Raw genomic sequence first — 25,386 nt, 5'->3', positions numbered from 1 at the left:
TCGAATAGAAATCATGAGGGGTTTATCGATCCCCTCCCCAGAGCTGACCGAGGCAGCAGTATTTAGCAATTCGTTCGCACCAAACTCAATATAGAGGTGGGGTTGTACAGATTTATAAAGTAGCTTTAGTAGGCAATTTTATTTTCATGCGGTCAGTATGACGGGTGGAAACTCTTTGTTGACCACATTTGGTAGAGGTTTGTTATGTATTTTGAACGTATCCCACGGTGGCACTACCCAGGTAGGCTACCGAGCAACCTATTCAACCTAGTTGTCATTACCTTTGTCATTAACCTTTGCTTGTCTGCAATCTAGGTAATATCTGTGGGAAAGAGCAACCTCCAGCGCGCAGAGTTAGAAGATGAAACGCACCCATCTTACACTTGGCTCCGCGTCTTTACGAATCCTGACACGAGATGACCCCTTGATAATTCCTCCTGATTTTAAAGGGACGTTTACTTGCCATTTCCAGTGCTTATTTCTGGGTGTGCCTGACAGCTTGAACCATGCACCGACAGTTCATCGGAGAACTGTGCTGCTTTACGCCATAGTCGCAGCATTGGCGGCCACCCACGCAGCCCCGTGTGGGCACCGCGCGGGTTATTTACACTGCAACTGTCGCCGCTCAGCCGCTCTACTGCCGGCTCCGTTCCGCTCCCGGAACCTGATCCTCCGCACTGCCACAAAAACGGAGCTGAGTCCGCCCGGACGGGCAGCGGGGCCGGCGGCGGCGGCCCTGTTCCGCTCAGCCCCCGGCTCCGGTGGTGATGGCTGGAGACGGCCACCGCCGCCAGCCAGACGCCTCCAGACGCCCGGTGTCTTGAGCTCAGCCGCTCGTGCCCGGTCATTAGTCTCCATATACTGGAAGGCATGCATATTTCATAGCCGGCGCGCGCCGGCCGGTCGGCGGCGCTGGCGCAGGTCGGCCGCCTCCGCCGCGCCGCCCGCGTCGCCGCGCGCCGGCGCCGCCGAGCCGTAATTGATAATTGAGACCGGGAGGCGCCGGCAGCGGCCGCGTCGGTAATGGAGACGAAGCGCCGCGTCTGCCTCCGCCGCCGGCCGCACCATCCACGCCGCCGGCCGAAGCGAAACGCAGCCGTGCGAGCGACAACGACCGTGTATTATTCACAGATCCGCGGCGTATTTGTACAGTGCGCGGCGCGCGGCAGGCGGCGGTCACGCACGCTCGCCGGGCCGCGCGGGACACCACTCATGAATATGCGCGTATCACAGATAATCGCCACACAACGGTGACCCGAATCGCCGTCCGGCCGAGCGCATTGTCAACACCTGGGAGCGGTGCTTGGAGACGGCCGGAGACGCCGGTGAAGATGGATGGAGGAGCGCTGCCGGGTCTCATTCAGAATGGCTGGTGACTATGGGCGCGGAGAGGCCGGGCATGGCGCCTCTGAGCTGCGTACGAAGCATCAACATACTTGACATGCATGGTAAAATCCGCGTCTGGACGGCACATGGTCGCAGGTTAGCCGCGCGCTGGGCTGCAGACCCAGGCGGAGGTACAAAGCGCTCACACCACCGTGTTAGCTTAACACTGAGCTGAAATATTTCTAACGAACAAACACATCGCTAACACTGTAGGAACTCGTGGTACCGAGCGGAGAACGCGAGCCATCCCGCACGAAATAATTACAGCATGTCATCATAGCCGATAAAGCAGCTAACATACAAATTGTCCCATATGAAGACACACGTAATATCAAAACAGCACACATTCGCTGCTCATTCATTCTGTCTCACTCTTCCCTACACGTTGCGCGGCTGGTGAACGCCGGCAAATGCAACGACATCTATCGGCGAAGCGACCGACTTATGCGCCACGCACCGCGACACGGCGAACAGGCGGCGCTGCGCCTCCTCCAGGGGGCGCTGCGTCTCGGCCAGCTCGCCGCCAGGGCACAGCCGGCGGAGCAGCACCATCAGAGCGCAGCCGGTGGCGCAGCACAGCGCCAGCACCAGCAGCAGCGGCAGCAGCAGCGAGTCGTCGGCCCGCAGCGGTGGCTGCGTCAATGGCTTGCCGGCCAGCGCTGAGCGCGGCACCTTGTGCACGGCATGGCCGGCCGCCACGCTGTACGTGCTGATCACCAGCGGCACCGAGCGCAGCGGCTCCACGCCCTGCTCCACCGACATCAGCTCCACCTGCCGGACGGGCGCGACGTCAGCACACTAGCGCCGCAGGCGGGCCGTCGGCGAACTAGCCGCCGGCGAGCGGAAACGCCGCCGCTAGCGCCGCAGGCGGCCGAGCGATAAACCACGGTGCGCTGGTGGTCCACCTCGGCGCGGGCTCGGGCCACACGACGCTAATTATGACTCCATTCCGGCGCCTATTCAGATTTGTTGCCGCAGTTTAATTGTCGTAAGCCTCCCACCCGCTGGCCCGCTCTCCCTGGTGAATCAAACTAATGCAAATAATCACACTTCTACATCGTATAACGGCGATTTATCATGCCGTGGCATCATTGCTCGCTGCAAAATTTAATAACGCCAATTAGGATGCAGTTACCTCGGCCCGGGCAGACCTAAAACGGAATCCCAGCGGCCATAACTCAAGTGGCGGCGCACCGCCGGCGGTGGTGCCTCGCACGGGCGCCAGCTGGCCGCGCGCACCGCCGCCGCATCGGCGATACGCCACCGCAGGAATGTCGAATGCCCCATTGAGATCAATTTACGCCCGGCCGCGCCGGCGCTCGGGGAGTGACGTCGCGTGATGGCGGCGCCGGCGCGCCTGCGCCGCCACGCGCGTCACTCATGCCGCCACTAACGAGCGCAGTTTTTCGCCGCCGACCGGGAAACAAGCCGGCAGAGGGCAAAAACCTCGCGCAGCGGCGCGTGGGCCGGCCGGGCGGTCCCCGTGCAGGCAGGCCCGCCCGGCACTCCGAGCCAGCGGCTGGCTGCGTCCGCGCTCCGTAAAGAGAGGCGTCGGCCGCCGGCGGCCCGAGTCGTGCGGGGGCTCGCCGCGCGACCGGAGGGGGCGGCGATTTTTTGCGGCGGTGGCGCTCCGCGGAAATGCGAGGCCTGTTTTGACCGGCGTGCAAGATGAACGCACAAAGGTTTTCTTAAATTTCAGGCAGACTGCGATCGTTTTTGTGGTTCAGGCTTGCACAGCTTACGACACACAATGCATCCGCCGCGACTTACTGACGTCATTTCTGAGAACCTCACTCGAAGTGACAGCGCCCCTGCGTTTACCATTCACGATCATCTTTTGGGAAAACGTGCCACCCAAGCCACCTCCCAGCTCATCAATATGCAGCGCAGCACCTCACCAGCCGTGTAGTGTTAACAACGTCACACACCTGGATGTTGTATATGGACTCAGGCCACAGGCTGAGAGTCACCGAGGTCATGTCCGTGTAGAGGTGGCCTTTGATGCCGCCGCCGCTGACCTCCCAGGTCACGAGGTACTCGGCCGGCCCGGCCGTCTGCGGCTCCCAGCTGACCTCGGCGAGCACCATGTTGTCGTCCCGCGCCACCGACACCGTCTCCAGCAGCCAGGCGCCAGGGATCTGCCGGACGCGGGGAGGGGGGCTGGGGTCAGCACCGCCTCGTGTTCAGCAGCCGCAGACACAGTGAAGCCCGGCAGCCCGGCGCCGGGCATGGTGTTGATGCGGATCAGCAGCGGTCTTCGTGCGACGGATGTGGCGGGGACGCGGGTGATCCCACTCCAATGCGTGTGTCGGATGCAGGAACATGGGGATCAGCAGCCAGTCCTGACGTGATGTGTCAGGGGATCAGGAGCCAATCCTGATATGATCTGTCGGCCACGTGCTGCGAGGCCAGTAATGCTGTTACCACTCGGGTGAACAAAGCTAGAAATGTCCGGGCAGCTTCACCAGCCGTATGGCAACTGTTTTCAAATTCGGCGTGACTTTATCACTGCATCTCACAAAGGAGGAGCAAAATTCGCTGATTAAACGTCACGCTGTCAGAATGAAGAGGGTTGACACTGTTTCCATAGTCCATATCTTGGACGCACAAACGCATTGTAAATAAATTGTTAGCTCAATTGCCAAGTTACGTGAAATCGCACACAGGCTCTAACGCAAGCGAGCGCCAGTGCTCATACACATGCTAATCAACCGCGAAAGGTCACACCAGTGCACAAGCCGCCCAGTCTCCGCAATAAATCGACGCACGTGGTCGGCACCCCAACCATCGGAGAGCAAACAGACCAATCGCAGGGACCGCCATCTGCATAAATTCCTGCGGTGCGCCGGTCCGCCAGCGGTGCCGGCGGGGACGGGCGTCGGTCGGTCGGCCGGCGCGGCCCCCTCCGCGGCCGGCACCGGCGCCGATACCCGTCATTTGAATGTCACGGGCGGCGCTCGAGTGGCGGGCAGGACGGGACGCCTCTCGCCAGGACGAACATCACAGAGAGTTCATGCCGGTGGGCCCCAGGGTGGGGCCCGATAAGCCAAAAATTGCGGAAGCAAAGGATTGTACAGCTTATAAGAATCAGCAGGATACTACACCATGGCCATGCGGACGTCACGCTACGCCACGCTCACGGGAGCTCTGGTGTCAGCATTTTTCCTGTGCTCCTGACAGGTATTTGCGCACAGCAGGCCCCGAGCGCATACTCGCTACTATCATTCCCAATGCTAACCGGATCAGAATGGTTCTGATCTTGATATCCATCTGTAAAGGTAGCCGACCTCGACCTGGTACAGGTCTGCGATCTGCAAACCCGATCAAGATATGACATTTCAGTATCAGCATCGAAGGCCGCAGCACCGGCTGATGGCCGGGCAGGCAATCTTGGACCATTCCCTCCACGCGACGCCTCTAACGCCATCATAACCTCCAAGATTTGGCGGACGCGCCTCTGCCCGCCGCCCTCCGTTGGCAACACCCCTGACCTGCACACCTGCCCCCGTTCCGAGATCGGCACCCACCTCGATCTGGTAGGTCTGCAGACGGCGCTGCTCCTCGTCCAGCTGATTCTCCTGCACGTCCAGCACCAGCCGGTCGGGCTCAGTGGGCGCGAACACCGTCTCCAGGGCGGACAGCTGGCCGTGCCGCGTCATCGCCAGCAGGCGCAGCGCAGTGCCCGGCCGCAGGTTGATCAGCACCACGCTCGCCTCCGGCGTCTGCCAGAGAGCGGGGGGGGGGGGGGGGGACGTCACCAACCAGCTCGCGAAGGCACTGGGCAAGGACTATGGTGGTGAGGCTTAACAGCAGCGGATGACGGTGCGTAAAATTCTCATGGAGGTGAGGTTTCGCTTCGTTGAGTTCTGTTGTTCAAACCAACAGCAGCATTCTAGCGACAGAAACTACATGGGATGGGGTGGGGGTAGAGGAGGAGGGGGAGCCACTGATTATTCCGCTAAGCCGGCTCGCTAACTGGCCCTATCAACTGAACTCCCACTGAGCGCACAATCGGAGTGCGGTGCTCTTCAGCCGTCACGACCCTGCTGTGTCACGACACATAACAAAGCTCGTGCCAGCGCAGTGCTCATTACCCCTCCCCCGGCTCAGCCCCGTCGAGCGACAGCGTCGACTGACCTGCACGAGTTCCTTCCACTGGTCACCGGTCTTGGCCAGCAGCAGGTAGACGACGCTGCCGTGGCGGGGCGCCGCGTCCGCCTCCAGCACAGTCCAGCGCGCCTCCGACCAGCCGAACTCCACCTCCAGCCGCGCCGGGCGGAGCGAGAGCACCCGCGGCGCGCTCGGCGGAGACGCGTGAAACCTGCACGCCATCTGGCATCCCGCGTCTACCTGCGTCGTCGGGCAAGGAGGGTCAGCGACGGCGGCCTTCGAGCGGGACAGGGCGCGATGGAGCACGGACGAACGCGGCAGGGAAGACTGCGGCAGGGAAGACTGCGGCAGACACGGACGCGGCAGGGAAGACTGCGGCAGGGAAGACTGCGGCAGGGAAGACTGCGGCAGGGAAGACTGCGGTAGGGACGGACACGGCAGGGAAGACTGCGGCAGGGACGGACACGGCAGGGAAGACTGCGGCAGGGACGGACACGGCAGGGAAGACTGCGGCAGGGAAGACTGCGGTAGGGACGGACGCGGCAGGGATGATGTGGCGGGGACGGACGCGGCAGGGAAGACTGCGGCAGGGACGGACACGGCAGGGATGATGCGGCAGGGACGGACGCGGCAGGGATGATGCGGCAGGGACCAACGTATCGGTGATCAACATGGCAGAGATCAGCGTGGCAAGGACGATACGGCAATGCTGATACGGCAGTGAAATGTAAACAACAGGGGTTTACACAGCACGGGCGCAGCAAGGCAGGAACGTGACACGACAGCGACACGACTGGCTGTCACTATCGGCGGAATCGGCCGCATCCAGCGTCGGCACGGCTTGTGGATGTCGTGTGGACCGGCTGTCGTGTGGTGACAACAGACGGATCGCGGTGGAGCTCTAGCTGACGGACACCAGGACTGGTGCGACGTCGATCGTGCCGATAAAGCGATGCGGTTATGACAACTTGTCCCGCCTTCGTGGAAACGGCGAGATACGTGCACGTTTGCAGTGTTGCAGTTGTTGGTGTAAAAGTCCTTGTTACCGCCTCGGCGATCTACCTAATCTTTGGCTTGTTTAAAGTCAAATAGCATTACGCTCACGACGTATGCATGCTGAGGAAGACAAAGATCACACCATACAATGCAACTACAATGACTTGGGTTCCTGAGCTCAGGCTGTTGACGCTGTTGAAAAACGCAGATGCGCCTAGCGCAATGCATAATTCCATAGACAAATGAGCTCACTATGGTCATTGGACGGCTCTTGACCGCGCACGGCGCTTGATCCAGCAGTAAATCCTGTCCGAGATGAATGCCGTACCCTTGCGTTCTAAATTTAGTACCTGACATCATGCCGCTGTGAAGTGTTCCGTGTCATTGCTGGCATCATTGTGCTAATATCATTGCCCCTAACACTGCCGATACTTGGTCTCGCTCTCTTGTAATGCCTGCACGGCGCTCAGCCATAAGGGCCTTGAACAGCCCACTCACGTAATTAAACGATAATACTTAAGGGCATCTCAAGCGTAACGACTTAGCTGCTCTCGGAACAAAACCTGCCCTTGAAGTCCGGACTGTCAGAGGTGTGACTGCGGGGATTGATGATGGCCGGTTTATGGCTGCTCGGCCTGAGCACGACCCTCAGCGTGGTCATCACCGACGCTGGGTCCATAGCGGCGGACCGGCGGGGAGCTATCGCATGCCGCCCGGCCAGTTGGCACCTCCATCTCCGGAGAGTGCCGCCGCGGCCTGCACATTCGCACAGGTCCGCGACCAGCCGTTCGCGCCGCCGCTGCATGGCAAGTACTTACACAGTCGGGCACGTGCTCGCAGGAGGTGAACTTGGCAGTCAGTACGTCATGCAGGGAAGCGCATTTCTCCCAGCACTGCGGGCAGAGGGAACGGCCGGCTGTCACCGGGGTCATGGTCCGTGGCGAGGGGGAACAGTCGACTGTCACAGCGGTCATGGTCCGTGGGGGGAGGGGCAGGGGCAGGGGGAGGGGCACATGACGCCGGACACACGAAGCAGCGGTGGCGGCGCCTTTGATTGAGGCTCGGGTGTAGTTAGCCGCCTGCGAAGATGCCCCGGTCACCGATGTTATCCACAAAGACACGCATTACCGCCGAGAGGCCAGTGTCTCTAGTGCCGTCGCTTATCGGTTATCGCGACCAGGCGGTTTCATATTAGCCGTCGCGCCCGTGTCATCAGCTGATCCGCATCGGCTCCTTTAATGACGGGCTTTCAGCGGGCGTGAGCTGTGCGTATTTGCTCGGGAGAACGGCGACTCGGCTGGCGCCGGACAAACAGTTTTCTGCTCTGATATTACTCCATCAGGCGGCCGCACCGGTCCTCTTAGCATAACCCACCCCGCCGCCGACCTACAGGGGCATATTACACCAGACCGCAGCGTACCCTAATGGCCCCCACCGACGCAAGACCTCGGTAATTACTCGCCGACGCCGGCGCGCGGCCGTAAGGGCGAACCGCGCCCGGCCGAGCACGGCTCGTGAGCCTTGCCACCACGCCGCCACCGGCCCGCTCGGCAATTACGGCCCGCGGCGGCGCCAGCTGACGCCGCTCGAGCCTCCGGGCGCCGACCGCCCCGCGACCGGCCCTGTTGTTGATGCCGTCGCCTTGATTAGCGCCGCTGCCGGGGCCCGACTACCGGCGCCGCGCAGGAAGCGCCGGCGGGCGGAGCGCGCGGCCCGACGCGGCGCGCCGGGGTCGCGCCCTGGCCGGCCCACCCAGCGCTGCTCGGTTCGCCGGCCAGCCGCGCTCGGCGGGCCCCGCGGTCGGCCGGCCAGCGCTGGCACGCGAGCGAGGCTCGTCGGTGCGTAATGGACAGGTTGCGCGCGCTTAGAAGCCGTTGACTGCGCAGACAAAGGGATGTCAGGATGATCGGACATAAAAAGGCGATTTAAAATACGCCGACGCACATGGGGATTAACCTCATGCGGCACAAAACCGCTGAATGTACTGAGAACCGGACCCGGTTGCGCACAATGCCATTTTTGAATAATTACAATAGGGCTGTGGTTGTACAAAAATTCTCCTTTGCTTGTCGTCGGCTGCTAATGCAGCACACGCTCGGTCCTAAGACAGATCCGTTCTTCAGACAGGTCGAGTACAAAAGTGGTCTTCGAAAAGCTGGGAGGTCTCATGGCGAGTGTTGCAGTGGTGGCAATAGATAAGGGATAACCGACGCATAGTGAGTTTTGACCCGTACTCTTGACATGAATCGTAACGAAACATAATCAGCGAAAATAAACATTAACAATATTTATGTACATTTGCATGCCAATGATCAACACGTTACGTGAGCAAAGCCAAGACTACTAGAAAAGACGCACGAATGCATAGGACACATAAATGTAAACTTTCTTAACACGATACAAACCAACTTAAGTTTTACATTTGAAGATAACGTATGTAACAAAGTGAGGTGGACCACGACACCAAATAACTAAATAAACCATATATATACATATACATATATATATATATATACATATATATATATACATATATATATATACATATATATATATATATATATATATATATATATATATATATATCTCTCTCTCTCTCTCTCTCTCTCTCTCTCTCTCTCTCTTTTTTTTTCTCTCTCTCTCTCTCTCTCTCTCTCTCTCTCTCTATCTATCTTATAGTAAAACATGCGACGGGCTAACATAACATCATGCGGTTCTATGATGGAGGCCAAATGTCATCAGCATGCTTCACATTTTGGCCAGTGACGCGATCTAAAATGGCCATCTTGCGGATTCATCCCTGAACTCACGCATCTCGTGCATGAGAACTTTGGCTTCAGCAAGAATGTTCTGGTACGGAACGCACAACAAACTCCAGCTCCTGCCCTATCGTGCCATCACACCAGCGCGTGGGCACGGTGCGCTAGTGGGTCCCGCGGCTCAGCAGTTTTTGTGCGTTCACCTCCCATACTTACCATAAAACAAAACTGGTTCTGCAAGCATTTGGTGTGCGAGGCTGTTCTCCCGATGTGGTACTGGAACAAAAAGAAAGAGGGGTAAGCCAGCGGACAACCCGGAGTAAATACAGGGCTGAAATACTCATGAGGCCGTGGATGACATTAACAGAGCTAGGCGTACAACCGGGCCAGGTTTTATGGTGGATAATTGGCTCCAAAATTGGTACTCTGAGGGAAAGGTTTCGGACGACGGCAAGCGATTCGATATTTCATCGCTGTGATATCATCTAAGACTGTCGAAAGTCATGTCATCAAATACGAATGGCTGCGAGTCAGCCTCCCTCACATGCCAGGAAACGAAGTCCGGGACGAAATTTGTGCCCCAATAAATCCGAGCTATGCGTGGACCCTTTCCACGCGGACATTTCCATTACAAAGCCCCCAAGCACGAAGACAAAAAGCTTATCAACGAAATTCCTCAGCAAATTAATGAGCGCTGAGACCGTGCGCCTCGCGGACGGACCGAACACAAGGCCAGACCGGGCCCGATCTGGCCCTGTACCTACGCGCCCGGTGTTCGCCCGCATTACTGCCGCCCCGTCGACAAATTGGCCGCCGGCCAGCCGAGCATACCTCATCTCGGGTGGGCCGCGCACAATGGCGCAGCGAGAGTCCGACTAACCGCCGCCCCCGACCGCGCCGATTACGTCTCTGTCTCGGCGGCGGCCGCGGCGCGGTAGCGCGCGCGGCGCGGCCCCCGGCGCGCGGCGGCGCCCCCCGCGCCGGCCGGCCGTGTTTGCTCAAAAACACGCCCACCCGCCCTATTCCTGCCAGGGCTAGTGCTCTGTTTTGACGGCTATCGCGTCTTTCATCGCGCATCCTGCGCCGGACTGATAGGCCGGCGCGAGGGTGCCCGGCCGGCGCCGCCCGGTGCTGTTGTCCTGTGCTGCAGTGCAGTCGCCCTAGCGCCGGCCGTTCGTCGCCACTGCGGCGTTGGGGTTACCTCAGCGTCGCAGTTTCCGAGAGGCGGCGCTGTGCGTGACTTCAGCCTCCACTCCGGAACCGCTGCGTCTCTCGGCGCCGCGGTCGCCCCGATTTTCAATTACAGTATAATGACGGGGTATTCGTCCGTCGGCAGCCCGGAAGTCAGGCAATTTATCGCACAATGGAGCGGAATCTGTCGCGGACCCGGGAGCCAGTAATAAGCCGGCTGGAGAGGCCGCCGGCCGTAGCGATGCAATCGATCACGTGACGCACCGGCGGCGGACAGATGTTCGCGTAAATCGTGCAACCTGTCCAGCTGATAAATCTCTGTCCTAATGAAAAATCGTAGATCTGGTCTCGGCCTGCTGCACGCTCCGGTGAGCGTCGCACACATAGAGCTGGTCACGCTCGTGGTTCCCTTATCTCGGAGTATGTGACCGCATGAACAGCGAAAGAAACGCGAAAAAGCGGTTTTGTCACAGTGTCGTGCTTTGTTATCCAGAGCCTTTTATCTCACCGGCGCTGAGGCTCATTAGTTCTTGTGATCAGACAATGTGGCCGCATGAGCAGGACAGAGATTTATCCCGAACTACGCCACAAAGAACTTGCGTTTGCGGTGTCGTGTGCAAGACCGAGCTAAAAAGTTACCGCCAAATCCGCACAGCACGCTAGTTTGGTTCGCTCGCGCCGCTGCAGCACCGTCTGCTGCTGGTGCTGTGCCCATGCGAGCACACGAGCGAAAGGGTAGAAGCGGACTGCGCAAAAGACCAGCGCACCGAACAAAACCGTACCTGCGCTATTTTCCTCGGCCTTTTCGATGGCTGTGTGAACGGAGCGCGGTGCCGTGCTGCCGTTTAGCGCCATTGGTTACACCTTATTTCTATTTGTCAGCTGGCGCGGCCGCGCTGTGAATGCCACGACAGCTCGCCGGCGCATTAGACGGCGCCGATTGTCACCAGCTGAATGCCCGCCACGCTGATAGCGCTCCTGATGAATGCACCCCGCCGGCTCGCCTGTACTCGCCGCGAAAATATGCGCCCTTAGCGACGCTGAATAGCGCCAGATTTCTAAGCGGTCTTTGGGGCGGCCATTGATATTGTCCGACCGACGGCGGCGGACGGGCGGCCGCGGCTTTGTGCCGGTCGGCGCGGCCGCCCGGCCCGGAGACCGTCCGCGTCCGACCTGGGCCGCGGAGGGGAGGGGGTGCCGGGCGACCCCCCGCCCGCCGCCGTCGCCGGCTGCCTGACAAAGTCGCCGACCGGAAATGACGCGCTAATTGATTAGCATCCGGCGTGTTTGCAGACCGCGGCCACGGCGAGCTGGGCCGAGTGCGGCGCGGCGCCGGCGGCGCGCGCGCTCGGCCGCCATCTTGGTGGGCGGGTCATTAGCGCCTGCCGGGGCGGCAGCGAAGCGGAGGCGCTGCCGGTCCGAGGAGATAGGAGACACCGCCAGGATGGTGAGATGAGAGACGCTGCCGGTCATGGAATATGGGAGCCACCGCCGGGCTGGGAGAGTGGTAGACACCGTCCTGCTGGGGAGATGTGGATGCAGCAGAAAGCTCAGGAGTTGGTGAGACGGTGCCGGGCTGCAGCAAGGTAAAGCGACTTTGGCGGTCTGCACGTAAACGTGGTCCCAGTTAACAAAAATGACCTATATGGCTGCACGAGAAGACCAACCTAAAATATCTATCGTCTCCGCCCCCCCCCCCCCCCCCGGCCTTCTTCATTCACTAGTCAGTGACACCTCTTTGGGCTGCACAGACGTGAGCCGCTGCAAGGCTGAATAAGATAGGGAGACGCCGTGGGTGGGTGCAGTGTGCGGTGTGTGGTCCGTTTCTGCGATACAACCAACGATGAAACTAAGCAGCTACGTACAGAAAGGATCTGTGGATGTCGGTTTTTGCTAAAAGAAACCTGTCGATCTGGTAAACGTAGTTTTTGAATCTTAAAATTTAGTGTTGAAATAAGAAGGGTGTATCTACTGCGCTCAATCGTAGTAAATGACGAGCCATGGCTGCCTCATCTAATCTACCTTGCCATGCACAAAAAAAATTAGCGAAGCTAACGTCCTCAGTTGCGTCTTATGTAATCCGAGTTCAGCTGTGCCAATTCATACTGCACGTATTCGTTGACAGCCGAGAAAGTAAGCTCCTGATGTCCATCGGTGTGAAGTTTTCAGATTATAAAATGTCAGAAGTAACGAGCATAAAGTAACTGAAGAACAGCACCAAGTCACGCCATGGCATTTTTGCAAACGCTGACAGCTTCACAAAGAAAAGAAGATACTCGCGAGCAATCCGTCGGCAAGGATCTTTCGATATGCTTGCCGCAGCGATCTGTCGAACAATGATAACATCGCGCTCGTGACTGAACCGGCAGGGGAGACACCATCGCCTTACCACGACAATGTCACGTCAGTGTGCGCCACGAACGGATTCAAGCAGTATATTTCAGCACCCTCCAAGGACCAAGTTCTGTGCACGGGTCATGTGCAGTCCAGATACGATTTTAGGCGAAATGCGTGCCAAAAGTTGTAGTCCCTGTTTGCTGCTAAGTACTGCGGGTGTGTGTGATGCCTTCAGAAGAATTGCACGTTTAATATAAAGCCTCATATCTCAAACGTCAATAGAAAATCATTATTATTATAGTCTGAAGGAAGGATTCAGACGAGATATTAGTATCACAGATGGATTAATTGTGCACCTACCAACACACCTGACGAGAACCATAGTCAAAAGAATGATTCCATCCATTAAAATTAGATAATGTACAACTAAATATGTAAATACAAAATACTCTGTCACCTTCCAAACCAATGCGGCGTGCGTCATCAGCTGGTGACCAAACACGGGTAAAGGGCCGGATATTTAGAGCCGTCTGCACAATAGATACTTCCAAGAAAACGACGATAAGGGACCCTTTTCTAAGCAGTCATTCAAAGTCCGGCCACACATGTGCTCACTGTCCGGCACACCTTGGCGACTCGCCCTTCACACTTATTACTGCCCTTCACTCCCCCAAATAAAAAATCCGTCACCCACCTCGTCTAGGCACATCGCTCTGCACTGCGCCGAGCGTGCCGAGCGATCCTCGGCCGTCGCCGCCGCCACCGTCGCCAGGCCGGCCGCCCACAGCACCAGCACCGCCGCGCTCTGCATCTCAGCTGCTGACCAGGCGCACCGCTCGCGCGCTCCGAGGCCCGCTCGACTCTGCGGCGGCGCGGCGGCGGCGGCCGCGCGCGAGGCTGGCCTTCGCCGCCGCGCCGCCGGCGCCGCCGCCGGGCGCACTCAGCTGCTGCGCCGCCCGCCGCAAAAAGGCAAGGGTTGGCGCATAATCAGCGGCCGGCGCGGCGCGCTCAGTTATGCAAAACAGGGCGCGCGCGCGCGCGGCTGCCCTTTTGTCGGGCCGGTCGCTACTGTATGGTGGCGAAACGAGGTAAACAGGCGCGGGTGGAGAAGAGCGACCCCTGGAAGACGTCAGCCGCTGAATTCCTCCACGCACTCGCTGCATGAAGAAGCCTTAACGATCTCGCCACCGATGGCGCCGTGATTAATTAAGATTGCGGAAAATCGGGGCGACGTTGTGCGTTTGGAGTCGATGTGAGCTGCAGAGGCCGAGCTGGCGGGCGCGACTAGAACGCGCGGCCGGTGGAATGGGACGGCAGAACGACCGGCCAGTATGGGCGGTGCGCGGCCGCCCCTGGGAAGACTCGGCACGCCTCTCGGTCATGAGGGTTGTTGGTAGAGGAGTCTGGATAGGACGGCGATGGCAAGTTATGTTTTGATGCGAGAGGGGTTCTGGTCGGTTAGTGCTCCTTTCAGGGGTATGAGCTTGGGACCACGAGGAAAACATCTTTCTTCTCCGATACGCTTTGAAAAAATCTCATGAGAGATACGACTTCGGAAGTACCTCATTCGTTGGATCCCATACCAGCAAGCAAGACATAGAATTAATTTGAGGCCCAAAATTCGTACCTTGAACAATTGAGCTGCCCTTTCCTACTGTGAGGTTGACTTGACAAATGACAAATGCTCGCTGAGAAAAAAACTGAATTTTATATAATAAATGAAGAACTCTGTCGTTTGACGTCACACATTAGGTGGCGATGAACTCAGTTGTCACGAGACTGGCGATGCAATTTTTGGTGTTCCATCATAAAAGAGCAATATCTATCGTTGTTTAATAGGGGCAACATTCTTCGTGGCTTTGTTGCGTACGGCTCTTGCATCTTTTTCACACTTGCCTGTGACAGATGTTGACGTTGTTAGTGTTATCTGCCAGTCGAACACCAGACAAGTGCACGGGTATCGCCTTGTGATCAGAATAGAAACACATAATCTGGGTTCTAGCAGGCATGCCTGAAAAGTGCTTGCTTGCAGAGTAATTGCTAATACCAAGAATCGCACCAAATCTGATCGGTCTAGCTTGTACCGTCACCGGTGCAACCCAACACAACGCGTGAGGGCCAAGTTTTGAGGAGCATCTGCCAGCATCAAAGCTGACCGCCCTCGAACAGAACACGCAAAGGATTTTCAAATATTTCAGGGACCCGGAGACATCCATGAAAAGCTATGTCCGACAGTCGATCACGTTCAACAACCGATCACGTCCGGCAGTCCGCCGTGTCCGGTAGTTGATCACGCCCGGCAGTTTATCACGCCCGGCAGTCGATCACGTCCAGCAGTCTGTTATGTTCGGGAGTCGGTCGTGTCCGACGGCCGATCATTTCCGACAGTCGGTCACGTCCGGCAGTCGGTCCTGTCCGACAGTCAGTCACGTCCGGCAGTCTGTCATGCCCGACAGTCGGCCGTGTCCGACAATCGGATGTGTCCAACAGTCTGTTGTGTTGGAGACTTAGCCACGTCCTACTATCGGATATGGCTGCAGAAAATGGAAGGATTCCGAACTTGAGTACGTCGCAAGCCACCCGACGTAGATTTCGCATGGAAGGACGTACGCCCTTTAGCCCTTACAGCCGTTTTACACAAAGGCGTCCGTTTTTACACTAGTTAAAGCTATCAAAAACTTCACCCAGCTTGGTGTACCAAGCTTGGCACACCAGCCGGCACAGGTCATCAAGTTAGCGTGTGTGTGGCTGGGAGGGTGTGGGGGGGGGGAGGGGGGAGTTTGCTCGTGCAGGTTCTGACCTTGGGTCTGTGTCACTCAACCAAAAGAGGCATGTCGATGAGATTCAAGTTACGCATAGGCCCGACGTGACTGATATATCCGCGGACGACACTCGTCCAGCGGCGATAACGCAAGGAAACGAATCGCTTCCACTTACAGAGCGCGCGCAGTGGCATCCCGCACCTGCTGAATTTTGTCTGAATGTGTGCTGGCACTGCTCTCTTGTGACGCTTAGAATAGGACCATCTCGCAGATCGAGGCCACTTTAGTACAAATAGAGTTACAAAACATGCCCAATCACCTTACAAACATAGACCCACTTATCTATCCACATTTGCCGGTCACCGATTTCCCACCCGACACCTCATTCACGTGCCACGTTTATTGCTCGTGGTTTGGCACTTCAGCAGTCATAAGGTGCCCCAGCCCCAAAATACGCACGCACAGAACACAGCCTGCCGCCACTGGCGGACAAGCTCCTGAAATGCCATGGATCACGCCAATGGCCGCGTTCCGTCGGCTCCCGGACCCATGTGACCGCCAGTCGGGCCTGCGCCTGTGACAGTGGCGTGACAGAAGTGTGTAGATCTCTGGGGACGCGGCGAGTACATGGCGCAATGCACCCGGCGCCGATCGGTACAAGACTGGGGCCAAAGACTGTCTGTCAAGCCGTGGCACGCAGGGCTAAGGCTTGATGACGTCATCACAGCAGGTTAGACTCGATGTGTCAAAAGAATTGGGCAGACGGGCAGACAGACTCACAAACATCGTCACGGCATGTGGCCGAGACACAGCCCTGTGTGCAATCATTTTGCGGATGAAATACGTGCAAAAACGTCCTAGGCTTCTCTGAACATACATTTTTAACTATTCACACAATGCACCATGCAGAGCATCCATTTTCGGTCCGGTATCCCTACAGACTTCACATGCTGGCTGTCTGAATATCCATAGCAAGCCCGTCTCAGTTTCTTAGACCCCGTGGTCACAGGAATGCTCTGGCGACGTTGCGCATGGCCATGCACTTGTGCTAGGCTATCAGACTGGACGATCCATATAAAGGCAGACCGTACCCTCTCACCACCTGTCGCGAATGATGGTTAATGCTAATCCAGCAACCGGGCGATCCCTCTCCAGCTGCTGCTATCTGGTGGGATACGGCTGTCAAAAAGCATGCCGATGCGATGAGCGATCAACCCTTCTTGCTCAACCAAGCTGTAGCATTAAAGCCTTGAGACAAGTCAAAGAAGTCGGCTGGAGGACGCGGCACAGCGAATGAGTCCACATAAGTCACAGACACAGCTCGGCGTGTGACCTGATAGGTGTCATGCATGCAATGACATCATCCGTGTCTGTCATCACCGCGGAGTCGCGCTATCATCTTGCTATCATCCCCACGGAGCAAGCTATCATCCCCACGGAGCAAGCTATCATCCCCACGGAGCAAGCTATCATCCCCACGGAGCAAGTCGTGTTAGTTGTAATATTCCTACACGTGCTCTTGCATTGCATGTAATAAGGCTTCCGTTCTTCCAATAAAAATATACCTAAATAATAAATATTCAAGCTCCCATATCCAATTCTTATTCAACTGTCTAAGTACGTAAATATCGTCCTGAGATGTAATTCAAGGAACGTCTTAAGTAAACTAATGCTTCTAGTATTAATAGTCGTCCATTATTTAACAAGACGTAATTAGTCATATAATGCCTCTGCATATATCACATGTATAAATACATATTATATACAATATGTGTATAATTAATATCCGTTAATGATTTAACGGGACGTAATTCTAGGAACGTCAGGTAATGCACTTTTAGAAACAGTCTGAAGCCATTGATTTTAGCCCTCGCTCGACGGGAGAGGGAGGATTTTGCATCCTTACCGGATGAGAAGTGGGAAGCTGAGAGCCCACCTACTAACTTTTGAACTAAGAGAGATAGAGCACATTACGATGAGGTAATCCTGTAAATACCAGCACGTTGCTTGCTGTCTTCTGGTTCTGGACATATTCATTCAGCTTCTTTTTTGGCCTGGGCCAACGGAGTGACATCTCAGTCTACACAACCAAAACTCGTATTGAATGCTCCTCTTGTCCTCTTGTCCCATATACCGTCCTATAACCGGTACCTGCCATGCTGAATTATGTGCAATGAGGGGGAAAAGACCTTTCCAATAGTCATCGTCCAAGCTTTTTATATGTATATTTCTTGGGAGGGTAATTTGTGAAATCCGAGATTAATTTAGGTTGTTGGAATAGTACATTCCTTATTTTTGCTATGAAATGCGGGTATTTGAGCTACGATAATCGGATAAAGGCTTTTCGAGGAAAGGGAGGGGGGGGGGGGGGCACAATTTTATTTGGGAATGGTTTTGAATGCATGCAATCAATTTTTGACAAGTTAAAGTCATCTAACCTATCAGGTCGAGTATTTCCTGCCTCCCAATCCGAGTATTTTCCGTCATCTTCCACCACAACCACCCAAGTTACGACCACACGGTGGGTGGCAATCGGCGAAAACTGACGAGCTGTTTCAGGTAGCTTACGTTTGAAAATCATGTGAAAGGCCTGCTTCAGGTCAAACAAGGCCGCTGAGTCCTAAAATATATTACAGTCATAGCAATAATGCAGATGCTTTGCTCTAAAGAGAGAGGCTGGACGAACATGCTCCAGCTGTACAAGACACATATTGCGGCTAAAATGACAGGTGGTGGCAGGGTACCTGACATGCTACGTGCAGGCACTTATAATTCAAGTTCGTGAACTTGGCTGACCTTTGGAACATCAGCGCCGCTTCCATGCAAGCCCATAAACCCATAAGCAAAGCGAGTGGTAAAATGGACTATCACCAACACAGCACGTTCACACGAACAATGACGCCAACTGATAAAACGATCACCGAAACCACCTGCTAAAGCCACCACCAACTGAAAATCAATAGGCAGTGCTTGCCTGTTTTACATTTTTCTGACCCAGCGTGACCTTGACCCGAGAAATACAGAGCAATGGGCAGCAACATATTTGGCAGGATCATTTCGATGCCGTACATCGTGCTTAAAAATTCTTACCCGTTAAAGATGACAAATCCCATTTAAAAGAACAACTTATCCTGTTTGAACCAGGTTGGCCTCTGATGACCGGGCCACTCACCCTCGAAGGCAATTAAACTTGACGTAAGTGACATCAAGGTCGATTACATTCATAAAACAAAAAAGCAGCGTAGTAAAAGTGCGAACACGTTAACTGCGCAGTTTATTTGACGTTAAACCTGCCTGCCATGTCCATAACGAATGAGCCAAAGACCACGGTTGGTTGACACAGAAACTTCAGATCTATCCCAACTTTGCATTCCCTAAGTGTGTCACTGAGATTTAATGGAATCGTTATCCGTACAAACCAAGTTCAGAACCCAAGCTCTAAGTTGAGACACGGCTCAAACAAATCGGTTCGGTATGTCCCGAAATATCAATGGGTCGATTTGATCTTGCATCGATTTCGAGCGCGACTTGTCACATACAAGCAAGGCTGGCGTGATTTTCAGGCCGGTTGCAAAGCACCAAATCTCTAATTCTTTGCAAGATGCATTTCATGCTGTCAGCGCCTACGGCTGAAAATTTATGGTTTTCCCAAGCATCTGTGTGCTTTATTGTATGCCACTGGAATCTAGCCAAACTTTAATGGGCGGCAAATGAACTTGAATCAGATTGACTTTGAACAGCACAACACAAGCTTGATTCGAATCGAATTACAACTCTATAAAATGCGGCTTATTTCCATTAATCGATCGCATTTAAGTGAGTCCTAGGTGTCTATGTTTCAGAAATTCTACTGCACCATGAAGTTTATAAAAGCCAACGGAGGTCCTTTATTTCGATACCAAAAGTTGTTTTATACGACTGGGGTCAATCAAGTGTACGTGGAGGCGGTCATACCATATGCGAATTTCATAACGTTCCGGAATTAGTCGACTTGCAAATCTTTTAACCGCATTTGCGATTACGTCTCAAATGCAATATCTAAAGGCATTGCCATGTGGCTGCAGTTCACACGAACAGCTGAACGGGATCGATGTGACCCGGAATCTAAGAATATTTGGATGATTCAGGCGTATTTCCCGATCAGGGACGTAGCCATGGGATATTGTGATGGGGCCGTGTCCTCGCTGCTCCAAGAGGCTTACATTACACTAGATGCTGAGCGAATTCGGGAGAATGTCGTCTGAATTTACAAGGCTTTGGAACAAAGTTGACTTTTCCCTGAAAGGGAAGTTGTTGCTACGTGTCAGGCCCAGAACCAACACAGTCAAATTCAAAGTCTGAAAGGTCGTTGTACACAAGTCTGTTGTTATGTTCAGGGATTGTCTGATGCCTTGCAGATGCTTCCACAGGCAGATTAGGAAGGCTCTGGAAAGTTTTTGCACCAAGACATTGCAAAGGGCTATTTGACCGTTTTCTTGTGAGAGGTACAAATTAAACGTTTTCTGGGCGCAGGTGGCCTCGGGCGTCGGCGCGCCCTTAAACTCCAATCATCATGGTCACCATCACTAAATATTTTCAGCGTCCTCTTTACGAACGGCGCGCTACTTTGGCTGAAAGCATAAGCCAATGTGATGTGCTGAAACTTAACGAGGTAACAGCACCAGCACGTTCGGAACAGTGCCCTTCGTGCTGCCTCTTGGATATTTTGTGTTTATTTCACTTGGTAGAAAACGCTCTTCTGTTTTCAGCGTGCCATTGCTTCAAGCTCCTGAATCAACTGAGTTTGTAGCCTTTTTATACCAACTCTTTAAGAAAGAGCCCGTACTGAATTACACTTCTTGCCACCACGCAACACTAAGCTAGGTGGCGTCAATAGCAATACACATACCAACTTCAGTGCGCCATCAGCAGAGCAAGCTAGCAAGCATCCCAGATGCTACCAAATAGCTTTGGAAGGATATCTCGTGCCTTTTTTCCCATGAGAAGGGAGTGCAGGTGGAAGCTTGTGAGTTCAGCAAAATAGCATGGTGTTCATAACCCCGCCGCACGAAATGCAAGTAGGGGAAAGCGGGGCAAAATGAGACACCCTTGTGAAACGGGCACCTCGCGATTTCAGCTGTTAGAGGTGGCTTCATCGGCAATCAATGTTTTAAGCTAAAGCTTCTCTGACAGGGGACGGAAATGACGTGCACCGGGCCTTTCTGTCGGCGGCCGTCGCTGGAGGAGGACGTGAGTTTTGGCTTTCCATTTTTTGTTATTATTTTTATGGCGATTTGAACGTTGTTTATTCTACAAATATAATGAATCATGAATTCAAAGTTGCTGCGCTTTGAGGGTGTATGCATGCAGATTCCTTGTAAGCAATTATGAATCTTTCGGGCCAGTTTTCGTTGCGTGTCGAATCATGTTATGTTGTTGGCGTCCATGGGGCAGAATGGTTGGGGCAAAATGGGCACTCAGGGGGAAAATAGGACACAAAAGCTCCCGTTTTGCCCCACCTGAAATATGACTATCGCAAGGAAAGTTTGGCTTAAATAAGCCATGAACACAATGTTCCAATGGTAGTAGCAGGCACATGAGTAGAGCCCGAAACAAGTGAATCGATCCTGCTTCAGTTCTATGATTAAATTATCGAACTACTTGCGTCAAACTGCGAAATGTGCGGCCTTGCGATTTGTCGTTTATAAGTTATTAAGGCGCGCATGTGATAGCTCTATATTTATCGTTCATTTTAGGCCTAATTTATTGTAATTATGTTGCTTAACAAAGCTTATTTGTGAACATAAGAATTGTAAGTACCTACCTGTGATGACTTGATTCAGTATCACGCATTTGTCCATCTCTTTGATAGCCTCTATAACTTACTTGTTAGTCAGCAAACAAGCAACGACTTTCGACCGACCCGTTATGAAAAAGTATCCTAAAAAGTAGCTTAGACTATGAAAAAGGTGAAAAGTTAATACATTTTTGGTCATTATTGCATAAAACTCATGGTACATTTCGTACTTTTCCGTACATTTAAATGGTGTATTTCTCTGCATGCACAGGCACTGGCTTAAGTACTAACGCATAGGTATTCTGTCTGACAGAACTGGCGTAAAAAATTGAATTTAAGTTTTCTTTTCTCTGCTTATGGGCAATACCCAGCATATTGTAATAAGTTTTAATGTTTATTTATCATGTTGTGCCCAGAAACGTTGCCAACTCCAATAAAGTGGGAAAAGGCCTTACATTCGCTTTAAACATATACGATTCAAGGTTTTGTTTTTAAATTTTTAAATAGTTCAACGGTTTCTTGTTCCTTAAACATTAGGACTGACTTATTGTATAGTATTACATAGAAGGTGTTTTATCATATCGCCCTTAATATTATACGTAACTAATTTAACACAAGGAATGAAATGCCCTATAACCAAATAGTTATAGGCGTGCAATTAGGTATTTTGCTTTGATAATTGTACTTAATTTTTCATAGCAGGTAAACGTTTTCCTAGTTTATAAAAAAGGAATATAGGTACACTGGCGGGTCCAGAGAGGGGTGGGAAGGGGAGGGGGCTTAAGGGGCAAATGACCGAAGAGAAAAACCGATCGGCAATCCTGGAAGCAGGATACGATGGCGAAGGCCATCAAAGCAGTCAAGGTGGGAAAAATGTCCACCAAAGAAGCGGCAGGCCGCTTTCTGGTCCCGAAGTCGACTCTCGACAGACGGCTGAAAAAGGCACGGGCGATGTCAATAACAAAGGCCACAGAGAAGGTCCTGGGTCGACACGAACCTGTTTTCACGGAAGCTCAGGAGCGAGATTTGGTACAGCACATAATGGAGCTCCAAAACCGGATGTTCGGAATAACGTTGACTGACCTCAAGAACCTCGCATATGAGTTCGCAGACAGAAACAAGATCACTCACCCATTCAACACGGTGACGAAGATGGCAGGGGAGGCGTGGATGCGATGCTTCCGCAAGAGGAACCCCACGGTCTCACTAAGGACACCAGAGGCCACAAGCGTTGCTCGCGCCGCGACGTTCAACTCAGTCAGTGTCAACGCGTTCTTCGACAACCTTGAGTCGTAGATGGATTCTGCCCAGTTCGGTCCCACACGCATCTACAACATGGATGAAACGGGATTCAACACGGTCGCAACAAAACAAGAGAAGGTGCTGGCGAGGAAAGGGTGCAAGCAGGTCGGCCAACTGACATCTGCGGAACGAGGCACGCTGGTTGCCGGGGTGATGCGTATCAACGCTGCGGGGAGCTACATACCTCCAGGTGTGATATTCCCAAGAAAGAGGGCCAACCAGCAGCCGGAGAAGGGGTTTCTCCCAGGTAGCCTGGTGCTGTACCATGAGTCTGGTTGGATGCAGAAGGAGCTGTTCGTGAAATGGCTTGACCATTTCATACAGCACGCGAAGCCCTCGAAACAGGATCCAGTCCTTCTCATACTGGATAGACATGCCAGCTACACCAAGAGTCTCGCAGCCATCCTGCTGTGCAGGGAAGCAGGTGTGGTGATGCTCATTATTCCTCCGCACACCTCACACCGCCTTCAACCACTGGACCGGACGTTCATGCTTCCCGTCAGCACCTTCTTCTTCCAAGGTCAGAGAACGTGGCTCCGGAACAACCCTGGTAAAGTCACCACACTGTATGAGATGGGGGAGCTGATCGGGTCAGCCTACCTGCAGGCGGCAACAGTGAAGACGGCGTTGAAGTGCTCCGAAGTCACGGGGATCTTTCCCACAAACCGCCATGTGTTTGGCGAAGAAGATTACGCAGCGGCAGAAACAACGAACATCTCGCTGGCCGGCACCGCAGACGCACCAGTGGGTCTCAACTCAGCGGCAGCTCCTCTGCCCATGCCTGGGCCCTCTGACGTTGATGTCTCGGTGAGCACGAACGTTCGGGAGTCCTCGGAAACTGTCGCCGTAGACGCAACGCAGGCTGGAATATCGGGGCAGGGAAGCTCGACTAATGCCGAAACTCCGGCGAAGTTGCTCACCGCTGGGGCACTGCCAGATGATTTCTCAAGCTCTAGTGATGATGAAGATGACGTTCTAGAAGTGTCATGCTCAGCTGGACCGAGCCATGCTTCCCAAGGTCGAACAATACACCCGCAAGCTCCTATGTGTCCCTCCGCGACATCCTCCTTGTGCCAAAAGTGCGCTCAAGGGAGAAGAGAGGTAAAGGACGAAAGAACGGTAAGACGTGCGTCTTGACTGGCACACCGTACAAGGAGGAACTCGAGAAGAGACTCGAAGGAAAGAAAGATAGACAGGGAGGAAAGAAAAATGACGACAGAAGTCAGTCTAAAGGACGAAAAAGGAGGGGTGAAGAAACTCAGAAACCGCAGCGTAAACAAAAGCACCGTACGCCGCGAAAGCTTACCTTTGAGGAGTCCTCGGACGAAGAAGATGTAGCTTGTCTGTACTGCGGGTCTTTCTTCTCCATGTCCAAATCGAGCGAGTCTTGGTCGAGATGTGCTCTCTGCGATAAATGGGCGCACGATGCCTGTGCAGGGATTGATGAAGAGGACGAGTGCGTGTTCGTGTGCGAACTGTGCCAGGATGACTAGGCAGGCTGTTGTCTTGTCTTGTTTCGCCACTGGTCGTACCTGCTGACGAGTCCACTAGGCTGTGCTCTTCGCGTGTTTTGCGTTCACAGTGACTGAGAAGTGGATTGATGAGAAGAACGAATGAGTGTTCCTGAGCGAACTTTGCTCGATGACTTGTGTGTTTGAGACTCGATTGTTTTCGTCTCATTGTCAAACCATCACGCTGTGGTCCTCTAATTCTGTGTCTAAGCCATGCAGTAATGGCTGTGGCTTCATACTAAGGTGTAATACACATTTGCTGGCCATTATAACTTTTATTCGTGGGATCATACTAAGGAAAGGAGTATGGAGTGGGATGGTTCGAACAAAATATGAGAGCCCAAACTTAAGCAATATAGCTATTGGATGTCCAGATAAATACCTACTCACCGAGCAATGCATTTCTTGATGCATTCTCATCAAAAAATGATAACTTTGAAAATATTTATTTCGCTTATTCAATCTCACCACTTGTCCGTTTTGCCCCGAATACTGCTTCGTTTTGCCCCAAGCCAGGGGCAAAATGAGGAAAAAACATTGCCTGATATTTAGGAGGATCACACTTTAACATGAAGAGGTATCAACCCAGCGCTTTTATTGAGATATGAGAGATAGATGAGAGATATTATGAGAGATAGACAATTGATCAGCCTTCCATATCCACCTGCTAAAGACTTTCTGGACAGACTTATGAACTTGCCATATTCAAAAAACCGTTAAGGTGTCCGTCTTGCCCTGCTTTCCCCCTACACAATACGGTGCGACACTTCCGTCGAGTGGGGTTAAAGCCAAAGAGCCAAAACGTGTCATTTTGTGAAATATCTGCAATATGCAGACGATAACCAGCATAGCTGTTCACATTGGCACGCTTGGTTCAAACCCAGGCCCACTTCTGCCCTCATTTCAATGTCCCTCGATTGCCGCTGCCTCCGTCCTCTAGATCAATGAACAAATCTCTAAGTTTCGCCGATAGCCGACAGGTGGCCGAGACAGCGGCCGATCCAGCCAGGACGCCCACTTGGAGTTGTCTGGTACCTGTGACGAGGCAATGTAGTGAAAGGTAGGGGTGACAGCTGTCCAGTAGTTCCAAAAGTTTAACAATAGGTGCCATGTTGTTAGGGACCGTTTATAAATTACGTCACGCATTTTTGGTCATTTTTAATCCCCCTTCTCCTTGGTTTCACAATGGTTGCGCTGGGTGAAGCCCCCACCTCCTCTGATTCCGTTGTGTCAAGCGTAACTTTCCAGAAAAGTAA

At 53.7% G+C, this 25,386-nt stretch overlaps 1 protein-coding gene across 1 annotated transcript; it reads right to left on the bottom strand.

Annotated features, from left to right (window-relative positions):
* Positions 1-1,099: 1,099 nt before the first annotated feature.
* LOC119105816 (uncharacterized) lies at positions 1,100-13,628 on the bottom strand. The gene is made up of 7 exons (XM_037229339.1): positions 13,474-13,628; positions 9,468-9,527; positions 7,311-7,385; positions 5,524-5,736; positions 4,914-5,108; positions 3,315-3,524; positions 1,100-2,157 (listed from the first exon to the last, which is right to left on the bottom strand). The coding sequence occupies exons 1-7, from the start codon at positions 13,588-13,590 to the stop codon at positions 1,765-1,767; spliced, it is 1,263 nt and encodes a 420-aa protein (XP_037085234.1). The 5' UTR covers positions 13,591-13,628; the 3' UTR covers positions 1,100-1,764.
* Between the last annotated feature and the right edge of the window lie 11,758 nt (positions 13,629-25,386).

The sequence above is a fragment of the Pollicipes pollicipes genome, unplaced genomic scaffold, assembly GCF_011947565.3.
Source record: "Pollicipes pollicipes isolate AB1234 unplaced genomic scaffold, Ppol_2.1 Scaffold_2555;HRSCAF=2994_pilon_pilon_pilon, whole genome shotgun sequence".
NCBI lineage: Eukaryota > Metazoa > Arthropoda > Thecostraca > Pollicipedomorpha > Pollicipedidae > Pollicipes > Pollicipes pollicipes.
The sequence above is the reverse complement of the archived record's forward strand: the minus strand, read 5'-3'. Positions and strand labels throughout refer to the sequence as shown.

Bases quoted from the DNA above. Each gene is read 5' to 3' on its own strand.
- LOC119105816 (XM_037229339.1), bottom strand. From the start codon at position 13,590: ATGCAGAGCGCGGCGGTGCTGGTGCTGTGGGCGGCCGGCCTGGCGACG. The intron at 7,386-9,467 runs GTAAGTATGGGA...CTCTGCCCGCAG, and splicing joins AGAACCAGTTTTGTTTTATG to TGCTGGGAGAAATGCGCTTC. The intron at 2,158-3,314 runs GTGTGTGACGTT...CCCGTCCGGCAG, and splicing joins AGTCCATATACAACATCCAG to GTGGAGCTGATGTCGGTGGA.